This window comes from Culex quinquefasciatus, chromosome 3 (assembly GCF_015732765.1).
Source record: "Culex quinquefasciatus strain JHB chromosome 3, VPISU_Cqui_1.0_pri_paternal, whole genome shotgun sequence".
NCBI classification, from domain to species: domain Eukaryota; kingdom Metazoa; phylum Arthropoda; class Insecta; order Diptera; family Culicidae; genus Culex; species Culex quinquefasciatus.
The window spans coordinates 40,727,907-40,751,578 of NC_051863.1; the positions used below are offsets into that span (position 1 = coordinate 40,727,907).

The 23,672-nt window shown below is 39.9% G+C and overlaps 2 protein-coding genes and 1 long non-coding RNA gene across 6 annotated transcripts; 1 reads left to right on the top strand and 2 right to left on the bottom strand.

The window, feature by feature from the left end:
- Window positions 1-3,297: 3,297 nt before the first annotated feature.
- On the top strand, window positions 3,298-11,355 carry LOC6040346 (conserved oligomeric Golgi complex subunit 1). Of its 3 annotated transcripts, XM_038258895.1 has the most exons (5): window positions 3,298-3,557; window positions 3,621-5,373; window positions 5,435-6,097; window positions 6,155-6,191; window positions 10,998-11,079. In XM_038258895.1, the coding sequence occupies exons 1-4, from the start codon at window positions 3,418-3,420 to the stop codon at window positions 6,173-6,175; spliced, it is 2,577 nt and encodes an 858-aa protein (XP_038114823.1). In that variant the 5' UTR covers window positions 3,298-3,417; the 3' UTR covers window positions 6,176-6,191; window positions 10,998-11,079. The 3 variants fall into 3 exon arrangements, with proteins under 3 accessions (XP_038114823.1, XP_038114822.1, XP_038114820.1); XM_038258894.1 differs by lacking the exon at window positions 6,155-6,191 and having other exon boundaries at window positions 10,998-11,355; XM_038258892.1 differs by lacking the exon at window positions 6,155-6,191 and having other exon boundaries at window positions 3,299-3,557; window positions 10,995-11,355.
- On the bottom strand, window positions 11,197-12,640 carry LOC119768635. Of its 2 annotated transcripts, none has more exons than XR_005278118.1 (2): window positions 11,714-12,640; window positions 11,197-11,594 (listed from the first exon to the last, which is right to left on the bottom strand). It is a non-coding gene; the product is annotated as an uncharacterized LOC119768635 (long non-coding RNA). The 2 variants fall into 2 exon arrangements; XR_005278117.1 differs by having other exon boundaries at window positions 11,197-11,587; window positions 11,714-11,872.
- A 6,415-nt stretch (window positions 12,641-19,055) lies between these two features.
- Window positions 19,056-23,192, bottom strand: LOC6040344 (erythroid differentiation-related factor 1). Its single transcript, XM_001849696.2, has 3 exons — window positions 22,944-23,192; window positions 19,811-22,887; window positions 19,056-19,753 (listed from the first exon to the last, which is right to left on the bottom strand). Exons 2-3 carry the CDS (start codon window positions 22,885-22,887, stop codon window positions 19,183-19,185), a joined length of 3,648 nt encoding a protein of 1,215 aa, XP_001849748.2. The 5' UTR covers window positions 22,944-23,192; the 3' UTR covers window positions 19,056-19,182.
- Between the last annotated feature and the right edge of the window lie 480 nt (window positions 23,193-23,672).

A 23,672-nucleotide genomic window follows, 5' to 3' on the forward strand; every position in this document is an offset into this window, starting at 1 on the left:
ATCACGCACAGATAACGTCATGATTCGAATTCCCGGACGCTTCGAAACCCGGACACTTCATCTTGTTTTATCAATTATTTGGATATAAGTTCGCATTATAAATGTCAAAACTGTGTTATTTGATGAATTCCAACATCAACTTCCATTTAAAGTTTGTTTGAAAGCTGTAGTTAATGCCAAAACAATTAAATACAATAAAATTATAAGTTTACCAAAAATGCAAAACATTTCAATTGAAATATTTCATAGGCGTTCGAAGCACCGGGAAGGCGAAGCAGAAATTTATGGTTTCGATTTCCTTAAATTCTAGCTAATTTTTATATAAACTATCGATTGTTTTAATGTTAACAGCTTATTTGAGACCTATAGAATGCCATTCACTAACATTTCAGTCCCAATTTGTGCGATTCATAAGTAAAATCGAGTGTCCGGAAATCGAAGCAAAAGTTTCCGGATTTCGAATCAGTTTTTATCAGTGTCCGGGATTCGAAGCACAACAAGCATTTTAAGTTTCAGATAAAAAATTGTTAGAAAAGACATATTTTGCATGCATTTTCTTGAAACTGACTGTTTATACTACGTCCTGATGATATTCCTACATTTCCAACTTATTACATGATTTTTGCCAGCTATAGCAAAAATGATATGCTACTAAGTGTCCAGATTTTGAATCATGACGTTATAAGCGGCCACCTTTGAAAGATTTCTACTCAAATCTAGGCGTTGCCCCTGTTCACATAAATGTCCCATGTGTATTTAAAAAAAAAAATTGAGTACTTGCAAAAAGGTATTTAAGTATTAGAAAATATTTTGTTATTTTTTTTTTAAAACGAAATTTTCAAGCATTACATTTTTAAAAATTGCATGCACGACATTTTTCGTTCTTATATTTTTTATTTTATACATTTAAATTATCATTTTCGGATTTTTCGAATTGAAATCTTGGATCTTAATTTTTTTAATCTTATGGTTTTGGAATAAAAAATGGTTTAAAAAAAATCAAAATCCAAATTTAGTTTTTTTAAAGGTTTTTTTTTATTTTTATTTATTTTATGTATTGCGCGATTCCCACTAAATTGGACTTCGCACTATTGCTGTCGATAGCACTCTTGCAACTTGTCTAACTGCTTTGGGAAATTTAAATTTTCCTCAAAAACGATCATAGCGAGCCGAGGTTGCTCGCTTGTTTTCACCTGTCAATCGCACTTTTAAAGTGCTAAAAGTTCTGTTTGGTGGAAACTGCGACTGGAAATGTAAATAAACAAAACGTGGTTGCCTAGTTTTTTGAACTCTTGTCGTCAAAAATGCGAGAAAAAAGTGCGGTCTAAATCCAAGTTGCAGTGCAGTTTACTTTTTAAGAAGTTCACAATTCCTAAGTAAAATTTTCGAAGCCCTAAATTTTGAAGTATTATTTTTTTAAATAATTAAAAAAGTATAAAAATTTAAAATTCGAGCCATGATTTCAACATTTTAATGAAAAAAGCGAAAAATAATTGTCGGTGCTGTACATTGGAATTTCATAACATTTCAAAACATTTTTAAACAAGCCCAAACATGCTAAATATGATTATCAATGCAGAAAAATACATTTTGGTTTGTTTTTTGTCGATTAGACTTCTGTTTTCATGGAAATTTTGAAGTTTTTTGGAATTCCCCACCCCCACCACCCTGATTTTTCAGACCAATTTTGAAGGGTGCGACATAAACGTAAAAAATATTTGCAACGGCATTATTCGCTGCATTTGCATATTTTTATTCATATATTTTTAATGTTTTCATTTCAAAATTTAAATAAAAATTAAAGTTATATCAACTCAAAAGCAGATAAAATGTATTTTCTTTTTTTTGTGGTTGTCAAAAGACAGGCTAAGACCACAGTTGGTCCATCTGGCCAAAAAAAAATGTATTTTCCTGCGATGAGCATGTTTGAACTGTGTGTGTGTGTGTGTGTGTGTGTGTGTGTGTGCAACCAACAAAACGGGACCACGCGGTCGCTTCTTACAATTGAGTTGTTTCCATGTATTTTAGATTTTAAATCCTATCCAGATTTTTAAGCGAAGATGGCGTTCGAATTGTGAACGCCCGAAATGTCAAAGTCACGCAGTGGTACCAACATTACGAAAAAAGTGTGCCATAGAGTTATCTAAGCCCGATCTCACGCAGACTAGCTTACCATTTGTTTTTGCTGGCGACCACAAATTTTAACCTAAAAATCCATCGTGTACGTACACGCAATACATGCGCACGTAGATAACTCTATGGCATGACAGCCACATTTTTTTCTAATGTTGGTGCTACTGAGCGATTTTGACATTTCGGAGTTTCGGACGTTCACAGTTCGAACGCCATCTTCGCTTAAAAACCTGGATACATGCAAATAACTCGCATAGGCATTTGGTAGGTGTTAGCTCTGCCGAGCTTCAGTGACCTATTTCTACGCAGGCTAGCCGTGCGCGAGGTACTTCAGCTTGAATTGACAAGCCCCGCCCTAAAGAACGTTTGCATCAATCGGATTCAAACGTTATTTAGCACTTCCGAGTTCTTGTCAAATGGACAAAGACCCAGCACGTATATAGTTTGAAGTAGTAGTATTCCTAATTCTAACAATCCAAAGGACGGGGGATCGAACGTTCATGTTTAGAGTTTCAAAAATTCATATTTCATGATCTTTCTCGTTTGGAGCAGATGGGAATCGAACCCAGGATCATTCGCTTACAAAGCGAACACCGTAACCAATCAGTCACGGCTGCTCCCTGCGATGAGCATGTTTGAACTCATTTGAAAACATTTTTAATTTTCATGAAATGCCAATGTACCAATGTATGTAGAACGAATGATTGGAGAGCAAGTGGGCGTGTGTAAAAGTGTAAAAAAATTGCATTTTAAACGCTTTTTTCATCCAAATGTAGAAACCTAGGCCTAACACCCTAGCTGGGTTGACAGGCAGCAACGCTTTACATACCACACTGTAACTGAAAATCGCACTTTGCTGAGTTCGTTTTCGCACTTTTTCATACGATTTTTTCAGTTCAACTGCGATTACACTTTTTTGTGTAATCGCAGTTACAGTGCAACAACTCCACAAGCCTTGCAAATAAAAACATTTTTTTTTCGTTTATCCTTATAAAAACAGTATTTACATACAACGAATGTAGTTTTAACATAAATTCCTGCGTGTAAAAATTACTCATGTCGAAAATTGATTCGATGTATTTTCGACCTAATTTCTGACACCCCTCCCTACAAAATCATCGAATTTTCTGTTCTGTTTTGCTTCCCGTCATTCGCGTTTTCGCTGCGCTGATGTGTTGGCGTTTGCCCTCTTGCAAGTTGGTCAGATTTTTTTTCCGAGTTCCAACATAAATTTTAAATTGTGCCGAAATTACGCGAAACAAGTACCCCGCCTCGTCGAACACAATGGCCAACGTAACGAACCTGCTCCACATCAACGTGGACAAACTGTTCGAGCAGTGCGGCGTCGCGGACATTGACCTGGTGCACAAGCGTCTCCAGTCGGAGGTGGAACTCAAGCGGGAGGAACTCCGGACGATGGTTGGGTATGCGATTGTTTGCGTTGGCCATTGAAACTGGTAGTTATTCATTGAAGAATTTGCTTTTAGGGAGCGCTACCGGGACCTGCTGAAGGCGGCGGACACCATCGGCGATATGCGCACCACGGCCGGGTCGATAATCGAGAACGTGGACACGATTCAGGCGGCCTGCCGGAAGTTGAACGACCACCAGCTGATTGGCTTCCGGACGGATCATCAGCAGCGCAAGTTGCGCAAAACGACGAATGATAATTTCCACGCCGTGATCGTGCAGATCAAGCTGCTGACCAGCCTTCCCGAGATGATCTGGAGTGCGATCGACGGGGAGGATTTTTTCGTGGCGACGCAGCTGTTTATCTTTTCGCGGCACATTTCGACGGGCCTGCAGCTGGACTCGAACGCTGCCCTGATGGCCAAGTTTCCGGTGGCGAAGAAGCAGTGGGCGGTGCTGAGTCAGTTCTTCTACACGATTAAGCAGAACTGTTCGAGTTGCTTGGAGCGGGAGGATTTGCAGCCGGAAGTGGCGGCCAAGTGTTTGGCCAGCCTGGTGCTGCTGGAAAGCTGCCAGCTGGATCATATTCTTTCCGTTTTTGTTCAGATGCGGTTGAAGGCGTTCGCGGGCGTTTTGGCGGAGGGTTCGCGCCACGAGAAGGTTAGAGATAAAATTTTAGCTAGTTTGAAGCTGTTGATGAACACGGTTGAGCTGATTCACACATGCTTCGTTGGGGTTGATGGGTTGTTGATGCGAGAGTTGAACTTCATTACCGGTGAGAATGCCCAACCTACGATTGGATTGATCAAATCGGAAGATCCAAAAATCATTCAAACATTGCCGGATATAATCAGCAGATTTAGACCTAGAATACAGCTTGAGGCGTTAGGCGATGAAAGAGTAGGTAAACATTCAAACATCTGGCTGCAGAACGTGGAGAAAATTGCGACGAATCAGCTGAGCAAGTTGATGAACCTTGTGCCGTCGATTAAGGTGCTGCACGATATAAGAAAGCTTTCGCTGACGGTGGCCAAGAAGCCGGAAAGTTGGTCTTCAACTTGTGCTGAGTTGTCTCTGCAGGAATCGTTGGATTTCTACAGCAAGTTTTATCAACCGCTGATCAACGCCAGAGTCAGAACCATTATCAAACAGTGCTGGCTGGAAACGATAGCCCAAAATGGTGACGACGTTTCAAAGTTGCTTACGATGAACGCCAGCAACAAACAGCTGAGAGATGTGAAATCATACGTTTGGCAAGAGTCCAGCGAAGATGTTCCTCTGAACTTGAAGGACGCGCTGGACTGCGCAAATCTTGCCTCGCATCAGCTGTTGATGAAGTCGCGAGCATTCCCACCTCCGCTGGTTGAGCTGGTTTCCTCTCTGGACAACCGACTGGAATCGCTCACGAAGGACGTGACGACCTTCTTGGGTGCGTCAACCCCCGATGAGGCACAACAGTTGATTGAATTCTACAGCGATTGCAGCTCCGAAAGCATCTCCCAGCTGCTAACAACTATCAAGTCAGCAGACTATGAACGTTCGCCGGAAAATTACGTCCTGTTGGCGAGGCTCCTTGTGGCTTTCAAAGAACTCTGCCCTGCGTTGAAGAAATGCCTCACGCCGTCGCAGTTGAGCAACGCTGAAACACTCATGCCCTGGCAAAGTGAAGATTCCGAGTTGGATGCCAAGAAAGATCGCTGGAACAACGCCGCTGGCCTGCTGGACGAAGAAAGCCTCGCATTCTGGAAGCTTTGGCTGGAGCAGTTTGTTAAGAAGTGGCCCGTCCTTGAAGGGAACGTAGGCTATCACACGCTGCTGACGGAATTTCCGGTGAGTTTAGCTTAACAAAACTGTTCACAAATTCCCTAATCCTGCCTTCCCTCTCTTCCAGCTCTGGGACACGGTGACCATCGAGGAAAACGACGAGCAAAACCAGCCCGTTCAATCCACCATCCGCGTCCCCGCCATGCCCAGCTTCCCCCTTCAAAAGCTCCTCCACGTGATCGCCACCCTCCTCAACTCCCTCATCCCGCACACGATCCCCAAGCGCATCATCTCCCAAATCCTGGACCTCATCGGGAACCGTCTCCTCGCCCACTACCAAACCCTCACCGCCAGCGAGTTTATCCAGCGAAACCAAAACTGCTCCCTGCAGTACTACTTCGACCTCAAATTCATCCAGCTCCTGTTCACCGCGGATCGCGAAAAGAAGCAGCAGACCGACGCCCTGATCGCCACCTACCGCGCCCACATCGATCCGTTCGATTTCGACGTGTTTCACGCGCACGTCAACGCCAACGTCAAGCGGGCCGTCACGCGGATGCAGCACTTCTTCGGCGTGCTGCTCGTCAACGGTGAGCCGGCTTTGGGGGGGTCGGCGACGACAACGGCCAACAAAAGTGGTCAGGACCGGAATCCGAACATTTTGGCGCTCGCCTCGAACAGCGCGAGTGAAACGTGGTTCCCGCTGTTGCCGATTGTGACGAAAGAGGCGACGGCGCAGGGCAATGCGGGACAGGATGCGCCGAAGGTGGCCAAAGTGGCGGATGAGAAGGTGAGTTGAGTTTTGCAATGTTTGGGAGGGAATTTTATGATTTATGAAAATCCACAGGATACATTTCGTATATTCTGATCACGAGACGTGTAGAGCAAGTATCTTTTGTGTGTGTTTGTGTTTGATATGATCGTCATTTTGCAATTACTGATCGCTGCTTATCATATAATATTCTCAAAAAACAAATCCCCAGCAAGTTACTGCCGTTCTACGCATTATTCTCAAATGTTCGAAAAATTGCAATTGAGACAAATGCGATTGATTTTTTTTTCTATGTTTCTACGCATAATTGTTTCGGAAGTCTCTGTTCGCCCCGGTTATTTTGTTTTCGAAAATGTATACTTTCCCTTGTTCAGGAGGTAGTTTTAAGCAACTTGATCTAAGAAAAATTTTACTTCTCACGTTTTATTTTTTTCTTGTTTCATGTTTAATATTTTAATGTGCATTTATTTTGTTTGATTTATGGTTGTTTCTGAAAGTATTTGGATTGTTTTGCCACCTCCTTTCTGATGTGAACATCCCTACTATTTTTGAGATCACACCAATACTAATGAAAACAAATGACAATGTGAACAGAGATAAAGTAATAAAGCCGAGCGATCGAGTCGCCCCTTTTCGATTACGACCAGCAAGCAGACAACATCTTCTTTCATTTAGCTCCAACCGATACCTGTCTTTCGCGTGGTTATCACTTTCATTAACGTTTTCCTTAGGGCATCTCCTCCGCTGGGGTGCAAATCAAATTTGCACCCGGCTCATGAATACCGAGATCAAATTTGCCACCTTGAAAAAACTCCGTCATCCCCACCGCTAGGGTAGCAAATTTGCCACCGAAACAAGCCCACCGCGGGGGGCAAATATGGGTTTTTTATCATTTTTTGCTCTCGTTTACCTCCAAAATCAATAATTATGTGTTGATTCATGCCTAGAAATGCTAAAAGTTTATTAAACTATTTAATCCTATTGAAAATTTCAAAGAATTTCATTTTTCGAAAATGTTGAAAGTTAAACCATTGGCTCTCGAGTTTGCCCCCGAGTCTGCCACCGCGCGGAGCAAATCAGGTATCAAATTTGATCTCAAGTTCATCTGTAGAAGAAAAATATGTGTCGGTACCTGTCGGGTACTCATTTTCTGATACCCGACAAGTATCGGCAAGCCGGGGGCAAAGTTTTGAATGCGTGTTTCGGAGATTTTTGTATGTCTGCACTTGTGTATGATTCTAAAATTCAAAAAAATCAAAAATTCAAAAATTTTAAAATTAAAAAAATCAAAAATTCAAAAAGTGAAAAATTTTAAAATTTTAAAATTCAAAATTGCAAAAATTCAAAAATGCCTTTAAATAGTTTTTTTTAAATATTCAAAAAATTAAAAATTCGAAAATTCAAAAAGTCTAAATTTGAAAATTTGGAAATTCAAAAATTCAAAATTTAAAAATTCAAAAAAAAATAAAAATTCCAAAATTCAAAAATTTAAAAATTGAACAATTTAAAATTTCAAAAATACACAAATACAAAAATACAAAAAATCAACAATACAGAGATTTTTGTATGTCTGCTCTTGTGTATGATTCAGAAATTCAAAAATTCGAAAATTTAATAATTTAAAAAGTTAAATATTGAAAAATTTTAAAATACAAAAATTCAAAAATTTAAACAGCTTAATTTTTTTCAAATATTCAAAAATTCGAAAATTCAAAAAGTCAAAAATTTTAAAATTTTAAAATACAACAATTCAAAAATATAAAAAAGTCCGAATCTCAGATATTTTAATGAAAACGTAATTTTTTTTTTTATTTTTCCAATTTTTTCAAATAATTTTCATTTTTTGATTTTTTTTTAATTTTATTTTTTTAAATTTCTTTTAATAAGTTATTTTTTTTAATCTTAGGGGAAATTCTCGAATGTTTGGCAGGTTAAGCACTCGCTCCTAACTCCATCCAATTTGCTGATTTTCACTATTTAAACAACTAATTTTGCAAAACTTTTGATAGAAACTGGCTAACTCACTTCTTATTGAGCTATTTATCACTCCATTTCAGTTGAAAACGCTTTTAATTAGCTTTAATTGAATGTCAAAGTTCTGACCTGCCAACATTAGAGGCACGCTGGAATTAGATGCTGTTCCCCTAATTTTTTTATGTTTTTTTTTTAATTTTTTTTTCAATTTGGATTTTTTTAAAACGTTTTATTATTTTTTTTTTAAATGTTTTAAATATTTTAAACATGTTTTTAATTTTTGTTTTAATTTAATTATTTAATACTTTTTTTATTTTTTCAATTTATAATTTTTAATTTTTTTTTAAATTTAATTTTTAATGTTTTTTTTCAATTATTTATGTTTTTTTTATTTTTTTTATTTCCTATTTTTTTTTTATTTTTTTCAATTTTTTTTTAGTTTTAAATTTTTTTTATGATTTTTTTTAAATGTTTTTAATTTTCTTTATTTTTTTTTATTTCATTTTTTGAATTTTTTTTATTTTTTTCAATTTTTTTATTTTTTTTTTTATTTTTTTAGGCCGTTGCAAATATTTTTCAAAGTTTATGTCCCTCGGCTCTGACCAAAGTCGAGGGGGAGGCAAAAAAAATATAAAAATTTAAATTACAAGCCTAGGTTTCAACATTTGGATGAAAAAAGTGTTTTAAAATGCTGTTTTACAGGCGTACAGTTGCTTTCCAATCATTAGTTTTGAAAATGTCGAGTTATTGACGGAATGTTTTTTTCCTCAAAAAAAGTTTTTTGGTGGGACTGTACATTGGTATTATAAACGCGGGAAAATGCATTTTAACTGGTTTTCAGCTGGTTAAACTTTAATTTTCATTAAAATTTTGAAGTTTTTCGAAAAAAAAAATTTTGCCCCCTTATTTTTCAGGCCAACTTTGAAGGGCGACTTAAACTTTGAAAAGTATTTGGAACAGCCTTAAATTTTTTTTATTTATTATTATTTTTTTTCAATTTTTAATTTTTTTTTTGTTTTTTGTTTAATTTTCTATAAATTTTTATTTTTGTTTTAATTTTAGTTTTTATTGCTTTTTTATTTTGTATTTTTTTTTATTTTTTTTATACATAAAAAAACAATTTAATTTTTTTTTCCGTGCATTATTCCATTTGCCGCAGTAGCATACAACAGGGCGGACCTTTCAGTGTTCTATCAACTTGATTCATAATTCATGCCATCAGATTGGGTAGTCAGAGCTTCAAATTTCAGTGCACTTAAGTGCATATTATTTTTGATAGGTTGGTCAGATCTTCAATCTTTTGAACTCGTTGGAAAGGTCTTTTGATTACCTTTCCAACGACAGATCGCATGATAGATCCGGACAACGTTTTCATCAAAATATCTGAGATCCGGCCTCCAAAAAGTGCATAAATAACACTTAACTGCGTATAAGTTTTGATAGGGGTGTTAGATCTTCAATATTTTGAACTCGTTGGGAAGGTCTTTTGAATCCTCTCTAAAAATGTAGAACATAACCGGGTTTCTAACAAAAACCACCCTTTTTACAATTTCCGGACTTTTGTTAAAATCGTTTTTTTAGCACAACTTTTGAAGTACTTGACTAAACTTTATAATTTTCAATGGCGACTTATGGGACCCCAAGACGGATCAAATGAGACCAAAACGGTCCAAATCGGGTCAGCCTGTGCCGAGATAACTCAGTGCACATTTTTTGATCAACATCCCACCACACACACAGACATTTGCTCAGAATTTGATTCTGAGTCGATATGTGGGTGGGTCTAGGAAGTCAAATTAAGAAAAAGGTGAGGAAGGCAAAATGATTCAAATTAAAAAAAAAACATTGAATTCTTAAATAAAAAGTCAAAACTTTTAAAATGAATAAAAGAAACCTTGAAAAAAGTGAAGAAGAAAAGAAGCAAAAAAAAATCAAAAAAATCAAAGGTTTAATAAATTTTAAAATTCTTTAATAAAAACATTCTTTAGCACAAGTTATCCGTAGTCCGCGCCAAAATTTCACTGTGGATCAAATCATTTTTTTTTTGTTTTTAAATTTTACTAAATATTGTGTCTCTGGACCTGAAATATGATTTCAAAAATGTGATCCGATTTTTTTGTAGTCTAAGATGATGATTAACAGCGGCGCCGAGTTCTGAAATATAGCGATATTGAGATAGGTTCTGTAACATTTTGCGTTGTAATGTATAAGACAACCAACTGGTTGAATTTGGTCGCAAAAATATTAATTTCAATTAAAAAATCATCTTATTATATTATTCCTTTTTACGATAATTCTAGATTAAGTTTTCAAAACAATCTATCTATGGTATTCCTATGCAGATAGGACCTTTTGAAAATTTAATCTAGAATTAAAAGTTTTTGGATGAGTTTTTTTTTTATATTTTGGACTTTTAAGTTGATTTTTTATTTCGCTCCCCGAAATGATGGTTCGTTAAAGTGAATTGAGTTGTATGCAAATATTTTCTTTTTCTGTAGATTCAGAAACGTGTTGTGTTTGAAAAAAAAATCAGGAGCAAAACGTACTAAGAAAGAAATGCTTTGATATTCTAAAAAATCACTATGCAATGGAATGAAATGTGAAATGTGGCTGAAAAAAATACAAAAAGCAGACAAATGTCTGAGCAATATATTTTAATTAACCGAACAATATATCAAAATTTTAATATTTAATATTTATTGATATTTATTGTCGAAGTTGCAATTTCAAAATTGTGTTCAGTTCAATGAATGAAATATTGAGTGTGGTGGTGAAATTGATATGACTGTGATTTTCCTAATTGCGTCGTGCATTTTCCTCACTAATCAAACCTGAAATGTTCACTAACACCGTTGCAAGCAAACTAAATCAACCCGTTGCTGCTTATGTAATTTGCTTTAAATAAAATTATTTTTAATTGTTTTTTTTTCACTATTTCCAGCAGAAGCAGCCCGGTGGCCGTGCCCCACCCAGAGAGAACCAAGCGCCCCCGAAAGCCAGGGAACCCTCCCGGGAGCCTCCCACGCCGTCGTCATCATCATCCGCCGTAACGGCCCAAAATTACGCCAAGGGTGCGGCTGCATTCTTCGGCTTGGACAAGGACTGGTTCCGGTAAGAAGGGGAAGGAAACAAGATATTTTTTTCCGATCTAATATTAACCGTTGCACCGTTTTTTGCGTCTTTATTAAGGTCACCTAATTTTAATGCGTCTTAAGTCTTATTTACAATATCTTAACGTTAAAAATAAACAAATAGAGAAGAAACAAAATAAATACTTGCAAGTTTAGAGAGTTATAAATTTAGCACAATTTTGTTTTTTTGTTTTTCACAGACTTCAAAGTGTCCATCAGGTTGTCCAGTCTACCGCTTCCGGAACGCGGTCAGCTGCGGGTGTTGGCCGGGGAAGGGATTGAAGCTGACGACGCTGCCGTCGCTACTTCTTATTGCCACCCTTTTTTCCTCCCTTGTCTCCTGCTCCCTTACCTCCAGCAGCACCTTTATTGTCATTTCCACCTTTCGATTTGGCTGCGCCGCCTTTTTGCTGAAACCAGGCTCAAATGGAGTGAATCCGTCGCCGAAGGACATTTCGGTTTAGAACCAATCCCACGGGTTATGAACGATCACAACCGATAGGATTGGTTCCACGTGTGTGATAATTACATTGCCTCCGGCAGCAGCAGCTGCGTTTCCACCGGCACCACCTCCGCCACCACCTTTGCCTTTACCCATATTTAATCACTTGGTTAGAACACTTTTGAACTTTTTAAAAATCTTTGATCCTCTCGAGCCAACGTCCTGATCTCAACTGCGCCACGATCATTTCCCATCCGGACCAGGTTGACTATCTCTTCTCTCTATTTCACCACGTCCCGTTCTTTCGTGACAAATACAGTAGTAAAGAAAAAAGCTTCACGCAATATACAAATTCGATATAAATTATATAGTCGTTCACAGCTCAGCTCACCGTGCTCGGCTGTGAATCGTGTGAAACCCAAAACAAGCTCAAACGAGAGAGCACAAAAAAAAGGTTTTAAAAATAGTCAATAGAGAAAATCAGACAAAAAAAAGTGCACACACATCAAACAACAACAGTTTGTGTCCATGTTTTGTGCTCAACGGAAATTTCTTCTTAAAACGACGACAGAAAATATGTGTAACGACAGCCGCCAATCAGTTAGCTGTCCGTTGTCCGACTCCGTTTAAAGACTCGTTGCCGCTGATTAGCTCATTTGTCCGCGTGGGATGTTCACAGGAGTGCTGAAAAGTGTTTCCACTTGTAAATGTTTTTAAAAGCCGTTATTTCCGCCTTCACACGAACGTGATGAACGATTAAGGGCCAACGTGGTCGAATAACCTTGAACTTGAACGGGGTTTTGCGAGAAAATGTTTCACTTTTATTTACGCGCCAGACGAACGAGATTCAGCTTCTGTTATGAGGCGGTCAGGCGGATGACGCGAACCCAGCTAGAAGAGCGTATTGGCATTCTGGGAATGGTGCCAAATTAGCTTGTAGAAAAGCAGGTTGATTTTTTTTTTCTCGACAATTTTCTTGCAAACAAATAAACGATTGGAGCAGTGACGATTTGTCCTTTATTCGGAGGTGATCGTTTAACAATGTTTTTTTTTATTTTGTCATTATTTCTTAATTTTAATAATTTTGTAAAAAAAAAGTAGTAAGGAGAATCCTGGCAGATTCTCCTACATTCAATTCTAATTTTAGTCCAAGTTAATTGTACTGGCGCGAATTTGAAAAGTTCACTAGGTTTTTGCCTTTCTCACCTTACTGAGGAAAGGCTATAAAATCACTCGAAAAATGAACTTAATAATTTGACCTCGTAGACCCACCTTCACGCAAACATATCGACTCAGAATCATGTCCTGAGCAAATGTCTGTGTTTAGGTGGGTGGACAAAAAAAATTGTCACTCGATTATCTCCGGACCAGATGAACGGATTTTGACCTTATTAGTCTCATTCGATCCGTCTTGGGGTCCCATAGGTCTCTATTTAAAATCAGCAAGTTTAGTTAAGTACTTCAAAAGTTATGCTAAAAAACGATTTTGGCGTATGTCCGCAAGATTGTAAAAAGGGTGGTTTTTGCAAGAAAACCTATCATGTTGCATTTCATACAAAATTGTCCAAGGAATTCGATAAAAATAAAATATTAACCCATTCTTACATTTTTAGAAAGGGTTAACATTTTATTTTCATCGAATTCCTTGGACAATTTTCTATGAAATGCAACCTGTAGAAATCCTTTGGATCAAAACAGTTGCAAAGTTATGATTTAAAATTTTTTTTAATAAAATCGTCAAAAATGAGGGCGGTGCCAAAAATAGAGGGACCGTCCAATTAGCTCCAAACTTGGGATTTATGATAACTATCGATAGATGAACGTTCCCTCCATGTTTGGTCCAAATCGGTTAAGGTCGAGCCCAAAAGCAGGGTTGTTACGGGAGAGTCGAAAAAAAATCCGCGCCGACCTAAAATCCGAAACCGCGCGAAATCCACGCCATATAAAAAAATATCGCGACCAACATTTAAAAAAAAAAAAAATTTATAATGAAGAAAAACTAATTCAGAAAGTATTTGATTAAAAACTCGTTTTATGTTTAAAGGCTCCAAAAGAATGAAAGCAATAAATCCATTAAAAAAAATCCTCAAGAGATGGTCTAGGCAAGGGTCATTTAAAAAAATCTTCAAAATAGAAAGTACAATATTTAAAAACCTAAAAATTTAACTTCAAAAATATAACCTCAAAATTAAATCAAAATCTAAAATTATAATATGATAAAATTTTAAATTTCGAAAGTCTAAATATTCAAAATCCAAGAATATTTATACAGTTTGTAATCCAAAATCCTCGCTAAAATTTCACACCGAATGAAATTTAGTTTCCGATATTTAAAATAATGTCTTCTCATAATTTCAAAATCTCTTACACAAAATAGGACTTCAAAAATTGTGGAATTGAAGAATTTAAGAACTAAGAATTTAAAAATAAAAACATTTAAGAATTTAAAAATTTAAGAATTTTAGAATTTAGGATTTTAGAATTTAAGAATTTTAGAATCTATAAGCTTAAGAATACTAAAATTATTTTAGATTTGAGAATTTTTTTTCTATATTGTTATGAATTAAAAAATATTTTAGTTTTTAAATTTTGATTTTTTAAATCTTAAAATTTTTGATTATCAAAATTTTTGGTATTTTGAATTTCAGATTGCTAAAATTTTGAATTTAGAAATTTCAGATTTTTAAAATTACGATTTTAGAAATTTCGAAAAAAAAGTTATATGTATGTATTTTGATTTTTTTATGTCATAATAAAAACTATTAAAACATTTTTTTTAGATTTTTTGAATTTCTGAAGCTTTGAATTTGGAATGTTCTGATCTTTTTATTTTCGCCAAGAATGTTTAAATTTAGAAAAAAAATATTTCTACCGATTAAATTCCATTCCAAAATTCGAAACTGGAGGCCAGCTTCTGTTACGTCCAATCAAGCTCATATTTGGCGCCCACCAGAACAAGCCCCAATAATAGTTTTTGTTACACATTCTAATGTCTATATCTTCGGGAATAGTTTGTAATATTTGATTTACAAAATTAAAAATTGAATAAATCCAGTATAAAATTCGCAATTCGCAATTCGCAATTTTCAGTGTAAGAACGGGCCTTGACCGATCTTATGCACTAGGTTCCCGACGAACACGCACTGCCCTTACACCTACATCTCACCCTTGCTCTGAGTCAGTACGAGCAGCACGCTAGAACACGCTTTGAGTGTTCGTGCCAGGCATGCACACCTTCTTTTCCGGTTACGCATTTTAACTCGGCCGGGGGTGGTACATTATGTAGGGTTTGATGTAAGTATAAGCGCCTAACCGTTTAAAGTGTGCCTATCAACTTTCATTAAAGCAAAAACTGTTTTATTTTTAGTTTGAATTCAAAAACTAATTGTTATTTACTGTGTTTTGTTTTCTCCTGAAATCTTTCCTAGTGTTGAGTCGTGTTTATATGTTGCTATTTCTTTTGTCGCGGTGTTTTGTTACAATTTTTGGTCCTAAGCATTTTATAAAAGTTTTTCAAAAGTACAATAGTAATGTTTCTGTTGATTCTTTGATCATTCCAAAAATTGAGTAAGGGCTCAAACCCCACTTGTTTTAAAGAAAAGGGTGAAGATTGAAAACAATGGACAGTGAAAGAAATATATTATTGAAGAATCAATAGTAAAAGAAAGATAGTAATTAATGAAGTAGATAAAGAAATAAACAATAGTTAATAAATAGAGGCAACAAACAAGCTTAGATTGTATATAAGGGCAATTTATAGGGCAGATGAAAAAATATTCAAATAGCTAAATAAAGATAAACAAAATTCACATCGCTACCAAATTAAGGGAAAACAGACAGTTTGTTACAGCAGCATCAATTAGTAAATAGAGTGGAAAAGCGTTGAGAAATAAGAGAATCAAGAAAATAAAATCGAAAACAAATGGACGATAATAAACAGAAGGCGTGTTAGAGAATCAGTGAAACAAAATAAACAGAATATAGATGGTAGATAGAGAGCCTGGAGCCTATTAGAGGACGTACATCTCAAACTAAAAGCACCAATCGAAGCACGAGAACTTTCAAACGGAGGTACCAATCGAGCAAAAGACAAAGGATTTTGCTCGATAGGCACCTCCGCTTGACAGCCTCCGCGCCTCGTTTGGCACTTCAGGCCTGAGATGTCCGTTCTCTAACAAGCTCCAGGCTCTCTAATGGTAGATAAAAACGGAAAGAAGAGAAACCCCGTTGTGCGATGTTTCAGGTACATCCACAGCAGTTGACTCAACATACTGCGAATCAAAACAATACCGTCTACAATCACAAATTACTTCCCTTTCCAACATTGTTGCGCCCCTTTCTTTTAGCCGTCTCGACTCTGACCCGCGGTGGTCAAAGGTTTACGATCCGTTTCCACAGGCCACCAGCGTAGGTCATCATGAAAACCAAGCCAACGTGGAGGTAAGAAAATAGGACACTCGCAAGGAACCAGAGCTATACTGTTCTGATCAAGATAATTCGGATGATCTAACAGAACTACGGATGTAGTTAGTTACGCTCCTTCCAGGATGTTCCTTACGTGGACGTCAACCGAAGAGCACGCAACAAGGTCAGTGCCATTGCATGCTCTTAGGTATCAATCCTTGGCCTGCAATAAATCCAGTATAAAATTAAAAATAAATAAGGATAAAAATCATCACTCAAAACTCAAAAGAAATTGAATATTCAGAGCCGGAGATGTTAAGAAATGACAAGAAACATATGAAAAATAATTTCTACATAATCTTCATCTTCATTTTTCGACGTTTTATACTAAGAAAATACAAACAAACATTTTCAGAAGAAAATTCAATAAATAAAAATTATGAAATTCTTGCACTCAAAGGAAAAAAGAAATTATCGTAATTCCTGATTCTTTTATTTATCAAAATTGCCATCCGCGCGAAATCCGCGCATGAGCAAAATTAGCCAGCAAATCCGTGCCAAATCCGCGCAAAACGCACAAAACGCGCCATCCGCGCGATCCGCGCCGTCCGTAACAATCCTGCAAAAGTGTACTCATTTGACCTGGAATGACCCTTATTTTTTAAAAAAAAAACGTCACTTAATTCACCTTTAGGTGGTTGGTGCCTTCCTCACATTCATAAAGTCAATTCATTCAGTAAAAATAGCAACATTCCCCCTTAAAGGCTAGTATGCTGATCGGAAGGAAAGGGGTCAAGAAACAGATTTACGAACAGCAGAACAAAGGAGAGAGAGCGATTTCTTGGGGCTTTTCTTCACCCTCTCTGACTTGCTTGCGCTGCCGCTGCTGCCCATTTGATTTTTTTCTTGACCGGTTCCTTCCGAAGTGCGTATACCGCTTAAAGGGAGAGGGTGAAGAAAAGCCCCAAGAAATCGCTCCCTCTCCTTTGTTCCGCTGTTCGTAAAGCTGTTTCTTGACCCCTTTCCTTCCGATCTGCATACTAGCCTTAATAGTTTAACAAATCAACTTTATTACTCATTTCTTTTGATAGGGTTCGCAGACCTTCAATATTTCTGGCTCATCGGCAAGGTCTGGTAAAAAACCTATTTAACGATAGTTCGCATGGAAGATTCAGACAATATTTCTATCACCATATCTGAAATCCGGCCTCCAAAATGTCTATAAATAACACTTAAGTGCTAATAACGGTTGATAAGGTGGTCAGATCCTTGATGTTCTAGGCTCATTTGAAAGGTCTTTCGATTATCTAACCATCGACAGGTCGCGTGATGGACCTGGACATCATCTTCATTGAAATATCTGAGATCCGGCCTTCAAAAAGTGCATAAATAACACTTAAGTGCTAATAACTTTTGATAGGGTTGTATTTTGAAAACTAATGATTGAAAAGCAATTGGACGCATGTAAAATGCATTTTGAAACCCTTTTTTCATCCAAATGTTGAAACCTAGGCTTGTAATTTAAATTTTTATATTTTTTTTGCCAAATAAACCAAAAATTGACGTTTAGCGTTGATTCAACAGTAATCAGTAAACAAAAGATATTTTTAGAACTGGTCACTTATGGAAAAAATGGAAAATTAATAAAAAACGGTGTACTTCATCAAAATTTCTGTAAATACTATTCGAATACAGTAGTTGTTCGGTAACTGGGCGTTGTTTAACCGGGCTGCCTTTTAATTGGGCGCTCGATAACTGGGCCGTAGCACAGTTAAAAATCCGACAAACGTCAAAAAACCAAAACAAACCGAAATGACCGAGGGGTTAATGGATGCAAAAATCATGTTTAATAAATAAAAATCTTTTTACAATTTTTTATTTAATTTCAAGTCACAATCAAAAAAATATGAAAAGTAAGCATTATAAATATATTTGACTAACTTTTATTTTTATATTTCTTCTGGAAAATATTATGCATCGATGATCCTCTCGTTATTTTTCGTTCAGCCCAGTTAACGAGCTGCATTCGGTGACTGGGCTACGATCTCAGCCCAGTTACCGAACAAGTACTGTACAAATAAATTTTTGGGGTATGTTTTCTATTTTTTTTTAAATCGTGAATTGGCGGTTTTATTTTTGGCTGTTCATCTACCATTTTTGTATACAGCAATTCTACGTCAAACCAGCAGGACACAGCTAAAAATTGCTCGGATTTGGCACAAATGTGGCTTGTTAACTTCTTGGCTATATAATAAGCTGTGCCGTGTATTTTTTATTGTTTGGCGACTAGGTTGTTTCTATCCGATATAGGATGGTCCAAAAATAAAGGCATCAGAATGGCGGTACCAGTTTCAGCTAGCTGTTTTAAAGGTTCTAAAAGAAAGGTGATAAGTTGGGCTTTTCAAAAAAAAAAAAAAAACTAAGAAATTTTCAAAACTTTTGTTCAATTGTTCAAAAATGATACAATTCCAATCTGAATTAAAATGTGTGCACTTTGATGGTGGACGGTAATGTTATATGAATTTTTGAAAAGAGAAAACTTTGTAAATCCAATGAAAAAAGACAAACACTTATCGACAAAAATTTCCGTACACTTTGCCAAATTATCGCGACACAAGGTCGCACGTTTCCCATCGCTCCTAATTTCCGTTTTATGATTTTTTTGTTGTTGTTGGTTTGTTTGCCAATGCCATCCTCACTGGCAGGCCGTCGTAACCGCGGCAATGTCCTTGCCCATTCATAAATGCCGGCACCTAATTTTAAGCCGCGCGCGAAAACGGCGTGGTGGCGCGTCGTCTATACTGAAAAGAGCCGACGCAAAACACAGCAGAGCATGACATGACAACGGTGTGTGACGCGACGACATAAGAGGAAGTGTCGCGGGAAAAAATAGAATGTGGGTCATCGGCTTTTGGGAAATTTTGTGAGGTTTGGTTTATGGATGTTGTTGTTATCAATGTCGCGTTGTTTTTTGATTACGGGTTGAAGGTGATTCATATGCTCAATTTCAAAGAATAATACATGATTTTGTTTTGAACAATATTAAGAGTTTTTATTCTTGAGTACCTGTTTTTATAACACGAAGTTTAAAAGCGATCAACGGCTTAATATCTTAAAAATGCACAAGTGTGTTAGTTTGTGTAAAACGTGGTTTAACCTTCGGTCTTATCTAGATCACAAATTTTCTGCAGCACGTTTACAAGATGTAAGGCATGTTCCTTAATCACGTTGTGGGCGGAATCTGCACCGGCGTCACTAACCGGTCGTCGCAACGTTGCCCCAAACAGCGTCTTGTAGTGCGCCGCAAGCCGATCGTTCTCGGGCTTTTTAGCCGCCAGCTGGCACAGCTTTGTCAGTGTGCGCAGAATCACCTGGAGGCGCTTCTCGAACAGCTCGAGCAGTTTCTGCAGTTCGTCGCGGTCCACGTTGGCGCCGCCACATTTTGCGCTGGCCAAGCACTCGATCATGGCGCGGCTTTGCTTGCACAGCTCGAGCGCCTGCTGCAGCTGCCGCAGCTTGGCCGGAATGGTCTGGGCGAGCTCGCACTGGTACTCCTGCAGGGCGATCCGCTCCATCTGGATGCGCAGGTATTCCTGGGGTTCGCTGAGACTCTCGAAGATGGCGACCGCCTTCTCGTAGTGCAGTTTGCACAGCTGGAGGGTGGTCTTGCGGCGGTTCTCCTCGGCGGCCGAGCGTAACGAGAAGTGGTGGTAGGAGGCGATTCTGGGGGGAAGAAGTTATTAATAACTCAAGGTTTTTCAGTCGTACCAGCCATCTTACCTGTGGTGAATCAGCGCAGCTCGGAACGAGTACAGCACCTGGCGGGGACCGGTTTGCTCTTGGTCGCAGATTTTCAGCGCTCGCTGAAGCATTCCAACAACCTCCTGCTCGAGTTCATCGGCGTTCTGGGGGGCGCCCTCCTGGTCGATTGTGCTATGGTCCTGCAACTGCTTGGCCAGGTTGAAGGTCGCAGTCGACAGCTCCCACGTGACCAGCGACCACAGATCGGGGTTTTCCTTCCGAGTGCCCAGAACGCCCAGCGCTCGCTGGTAGAACGCGAACGCTTCGTGGTAGAACTTCTTCTGCAGGTGCACGTTGTTGGGCGTTTCCCCGACCAGATGGATGTGCGCCCGAAACCGCATAAAGCGACCCATGTTGCACAGCAAAAATGCCAAATTCGTAGCATCGTTTGCTTCCTCAAACAGCGCGACTCCTTTCTGCAGCGAGTCGTAAGATTTTCTTGCCAACACCTGGTACAGTGGTTCCGAATCTTCGCCTTCCCGCTTCGACTCGGTCCACTTTTGATACTCCTCCTGGGCCCAGTGCATGTACTTAACGCCGAGCTCGTTCCGAACGCTACCCAACCGGCGACTCAACTCGTCCCGGGCGTCCTTCGACGCACACTCGATGGCAGCCTCGTAACAGCCGCAGCTCGTGACCATCAGCTGCTCAACGTTTTCCATCGGCAGGGGCAGCGAGTGTTCCACCTCACTCCCAATATCCTTCACCAGCTCCTCCATTATCAACTGATCGACGCGACTCTCCTGCTCAAACTCCTCCAAATACTGCCGAATCTTGGCCCAATTCTTCGCCAGCTGGAAGAAGCAATCGCCAATCCGACCTAGCAGCAAACTCCGCTGAGACGATACGCACGAAATGTACTTGGTGACCACCTGCTGGCACCGGATGGCCGCGTACAGGAACCGCAGCGAAGTTCCGTACTGTTCCTGCGCATAGAACCGCTCGGCCAGCGTGGCATAAGTGAGGCATGCCTTCTCAAACAGCAAAATCTTCAGGTGCACGTTCCACGACTTGACGACTCCGATTTCACCCTTCAGCAGCAGCGATCGTGCGTCAATCTCCGTACCCGTTCCGTCGGCGGTGACCCGTTTCTTCTCAATTTTACGCTTGCTCTTCTTCTTCAGCTGCTTCTTCGCTGCGCACTCCCGCGGGCCTTCCGCGTCTTCTCGCCACGCCATCGGAATCGGCTCGTCCGGGTTGGCCATTTCCGGTTCCGGCCTGAGCGGACTGTACGGCAGCGGTATCGGATCTTCCGATTTCGCCAGGTTCGGATGGGTTTCCTCGTGGTAAATCTTGCGCTTTTCTTCGGCCTTTTCCTTCTCCCGATTTTTCTGCTCTTCGCTGCTATCAAAGTACTGCAGGCAGCTCAACCCGTCAACGATATGTTGCAACGCGATTTCGCACCGTTCTTCAATACCACCCACCAGCGGCGGAGGTCGCGCATTGTACCGCCATCCGTCACTTCCGCTGTACTCCTGCAACGTTTCCTCGATGCTTTTGATGGCCGCTTCCAACCGGTTTCCGGTGTGCTCGGCGTACTCTTCCGGGTGCGGTGACGAACTCGCCGTCTGCTCGCCAAACAACGAACAAGACTCATCGTCTTCCTCGTCCTCCAGCGTGGTGTTGAACTTGGGCGACCCAGGGTCGGTCTCGGCCGGGATGTGCAGATCCGACAGAATGTAATGCGACGAGGTCACGATTTGAGGATACTTTTCCTTCGGCAACAGCTTTATGCAGTTGTCCAGCAGCGTCTTGATGGCACCGGCTTTGGTTGCGGAAATTCCCTCCGGCGAATTCTTCATGTTACGGGCGACCGTGTACAGCAGCATCGCGACCGGAATGGTGAAGGGGTTCTGATTGTGCTGGTCCTCTTCTTCGGGTTCCTCCTCAACCGCAGCCTCCGACGGACAAGCGTTGTTACAGAGAGTCGTCAAATCGTACAACTTGACGACTTCGTCATTCTTCGCCTTGAACAGCCAGTACGTGTGACCGGCCTTGGTTGCGTTGGCCTTCAAAAATGCGAGAATATTCTGAGCCACGTTCCTTATCACTTTCGGAGAAAACTTGGAATTTTCCATCTTGGGCAGATCCTCAGTTTTTAACAGTTCGTACCTTTGGACAAGACCGTCCAAATGGTAGCACATCACGACCTCCGGTACGTTGCACATCAAATTATCCAGCCAGTAATCGATCCCGGTGAGCACGTTGATCGGCTTAGACTCGTCCCTCAGCCGCAAACTTATGCACGGACGATTCGCGCCACCAAAGATGGGCATGTCGGTGCCAATCAACATCCGAATGTCCTCAAACGTCCACACCACGTTACGATTGAACACATGTTTGTTCTGGTGCGGATCGGGACTGTGTTCTTCCTCGTCCGGTTCCGGAAGCACTGGCCCGGCCAAAGGCAGCGGTTTAAACATCCGACACTCGTCGTCATCATCGTCCTCTAACGGCCCATAATCCGAGCCACCCTGCTCATCCTCGGCCTTCAGGCTGTAGTACAGAAACTTGGACGTCAAATACTTTGCCGCTAGCGCCTCGCGACTCTTCGGATGAATAAACAACTTCTTCTCGCTTTCGCTCAAACTGTTCAAGATGTTATCATAGATAAACGACCTCAGCCAGTGCCACTCGGTCTCCTCCTGCCGCAGCAGATACTTGGCCACGTCAAACTCGTCAATCAGCAGCGTATTCTCGACCCGGTGCACAATCATCGAAATCACACTCTTCCTCGAGTACGGCAACTTCAGCAGCCGCTTAATGTTCTCCGCGTCCGACACCACGTCCACCCCGCACCCAATGATGTCCGGAAACATGTTCGCCATCCGGAAGCTGCTGAAGCCGCCGCCCTGGTGCGACAGAAACTGACCCAACCCGTACGAGTCAGCCGAGTTGCTCAGCCAGTTGGACGGCGGCAGGTTGAGGTCGGTGTTACACTTGAGCCGCGCAAACGGTGCCGTGCTCTGGACGTTCAGAAAGCGCACGATCGTTTTGACCTGGTCCTTTTCGTGCTCCGAAGACGGGCCCGGCGAGCAGTCGTTGGAACAATCCATCTGGCGGGAGGAACTCCGTTATCTTCACTGAATCACCAGCCATCTCAAAAACTTACCTTGCATTACTATTTCGTCAGCGCAAACAAATAGTTTAATTAGGTCGCGTTGTTGCAAATTTAAGCACTTTTTCGTAAAACTGAACTAACTTCTTGCGAAGAAACTAGAGAAGAAACAGCTAGAACATGCTGGAATCTGGCTCAAAAACAACAGCTGCTTTTGACAGCCATGCGCAATCAAAACAACACGCCTAGGCAACGGGTTTGGCGATGCTGGTCGAAACGAGAAGTGGGCGAGAAAAAAAACATCGACTACAGTGAAGCCTCCGTAATACGGTGTGATAAGTCGAATAGAGTTATCTAAGCCCGCGCTCACGCACACTAGCACGCCATTTGGTTTGCTGGCGTGTACAAAATTTAACCTCAATCTTTTTCGTGTACGTACACGCAATACATGCGCGCGTAGATAACTCTATGGGCAATTTTCAAAAAGAGCCAGTACACTCAAACCCCGATGGTTTGACACCAACTGTTGTCAATCGAACGGGGTCACTTTTTTGTTTGACACCCCTTTTACACGGAGTTCACACACACTACCAAACGATTGTTGTGATAGTGTGCGTGAGCGCTGTGTAAAAAGTGCCAGTTCGTCACTTTTTAGTTTGACTTTGACCAACCAACGCGGGGTACAAACTAAAAAAGTGTCAAACGAAAAAGTGACCAACCACGGACATGACACGGGGTTTCAAAAAGTGAAGCAGGTTTTCTTCTACTTCTTCTTGGCGAAAA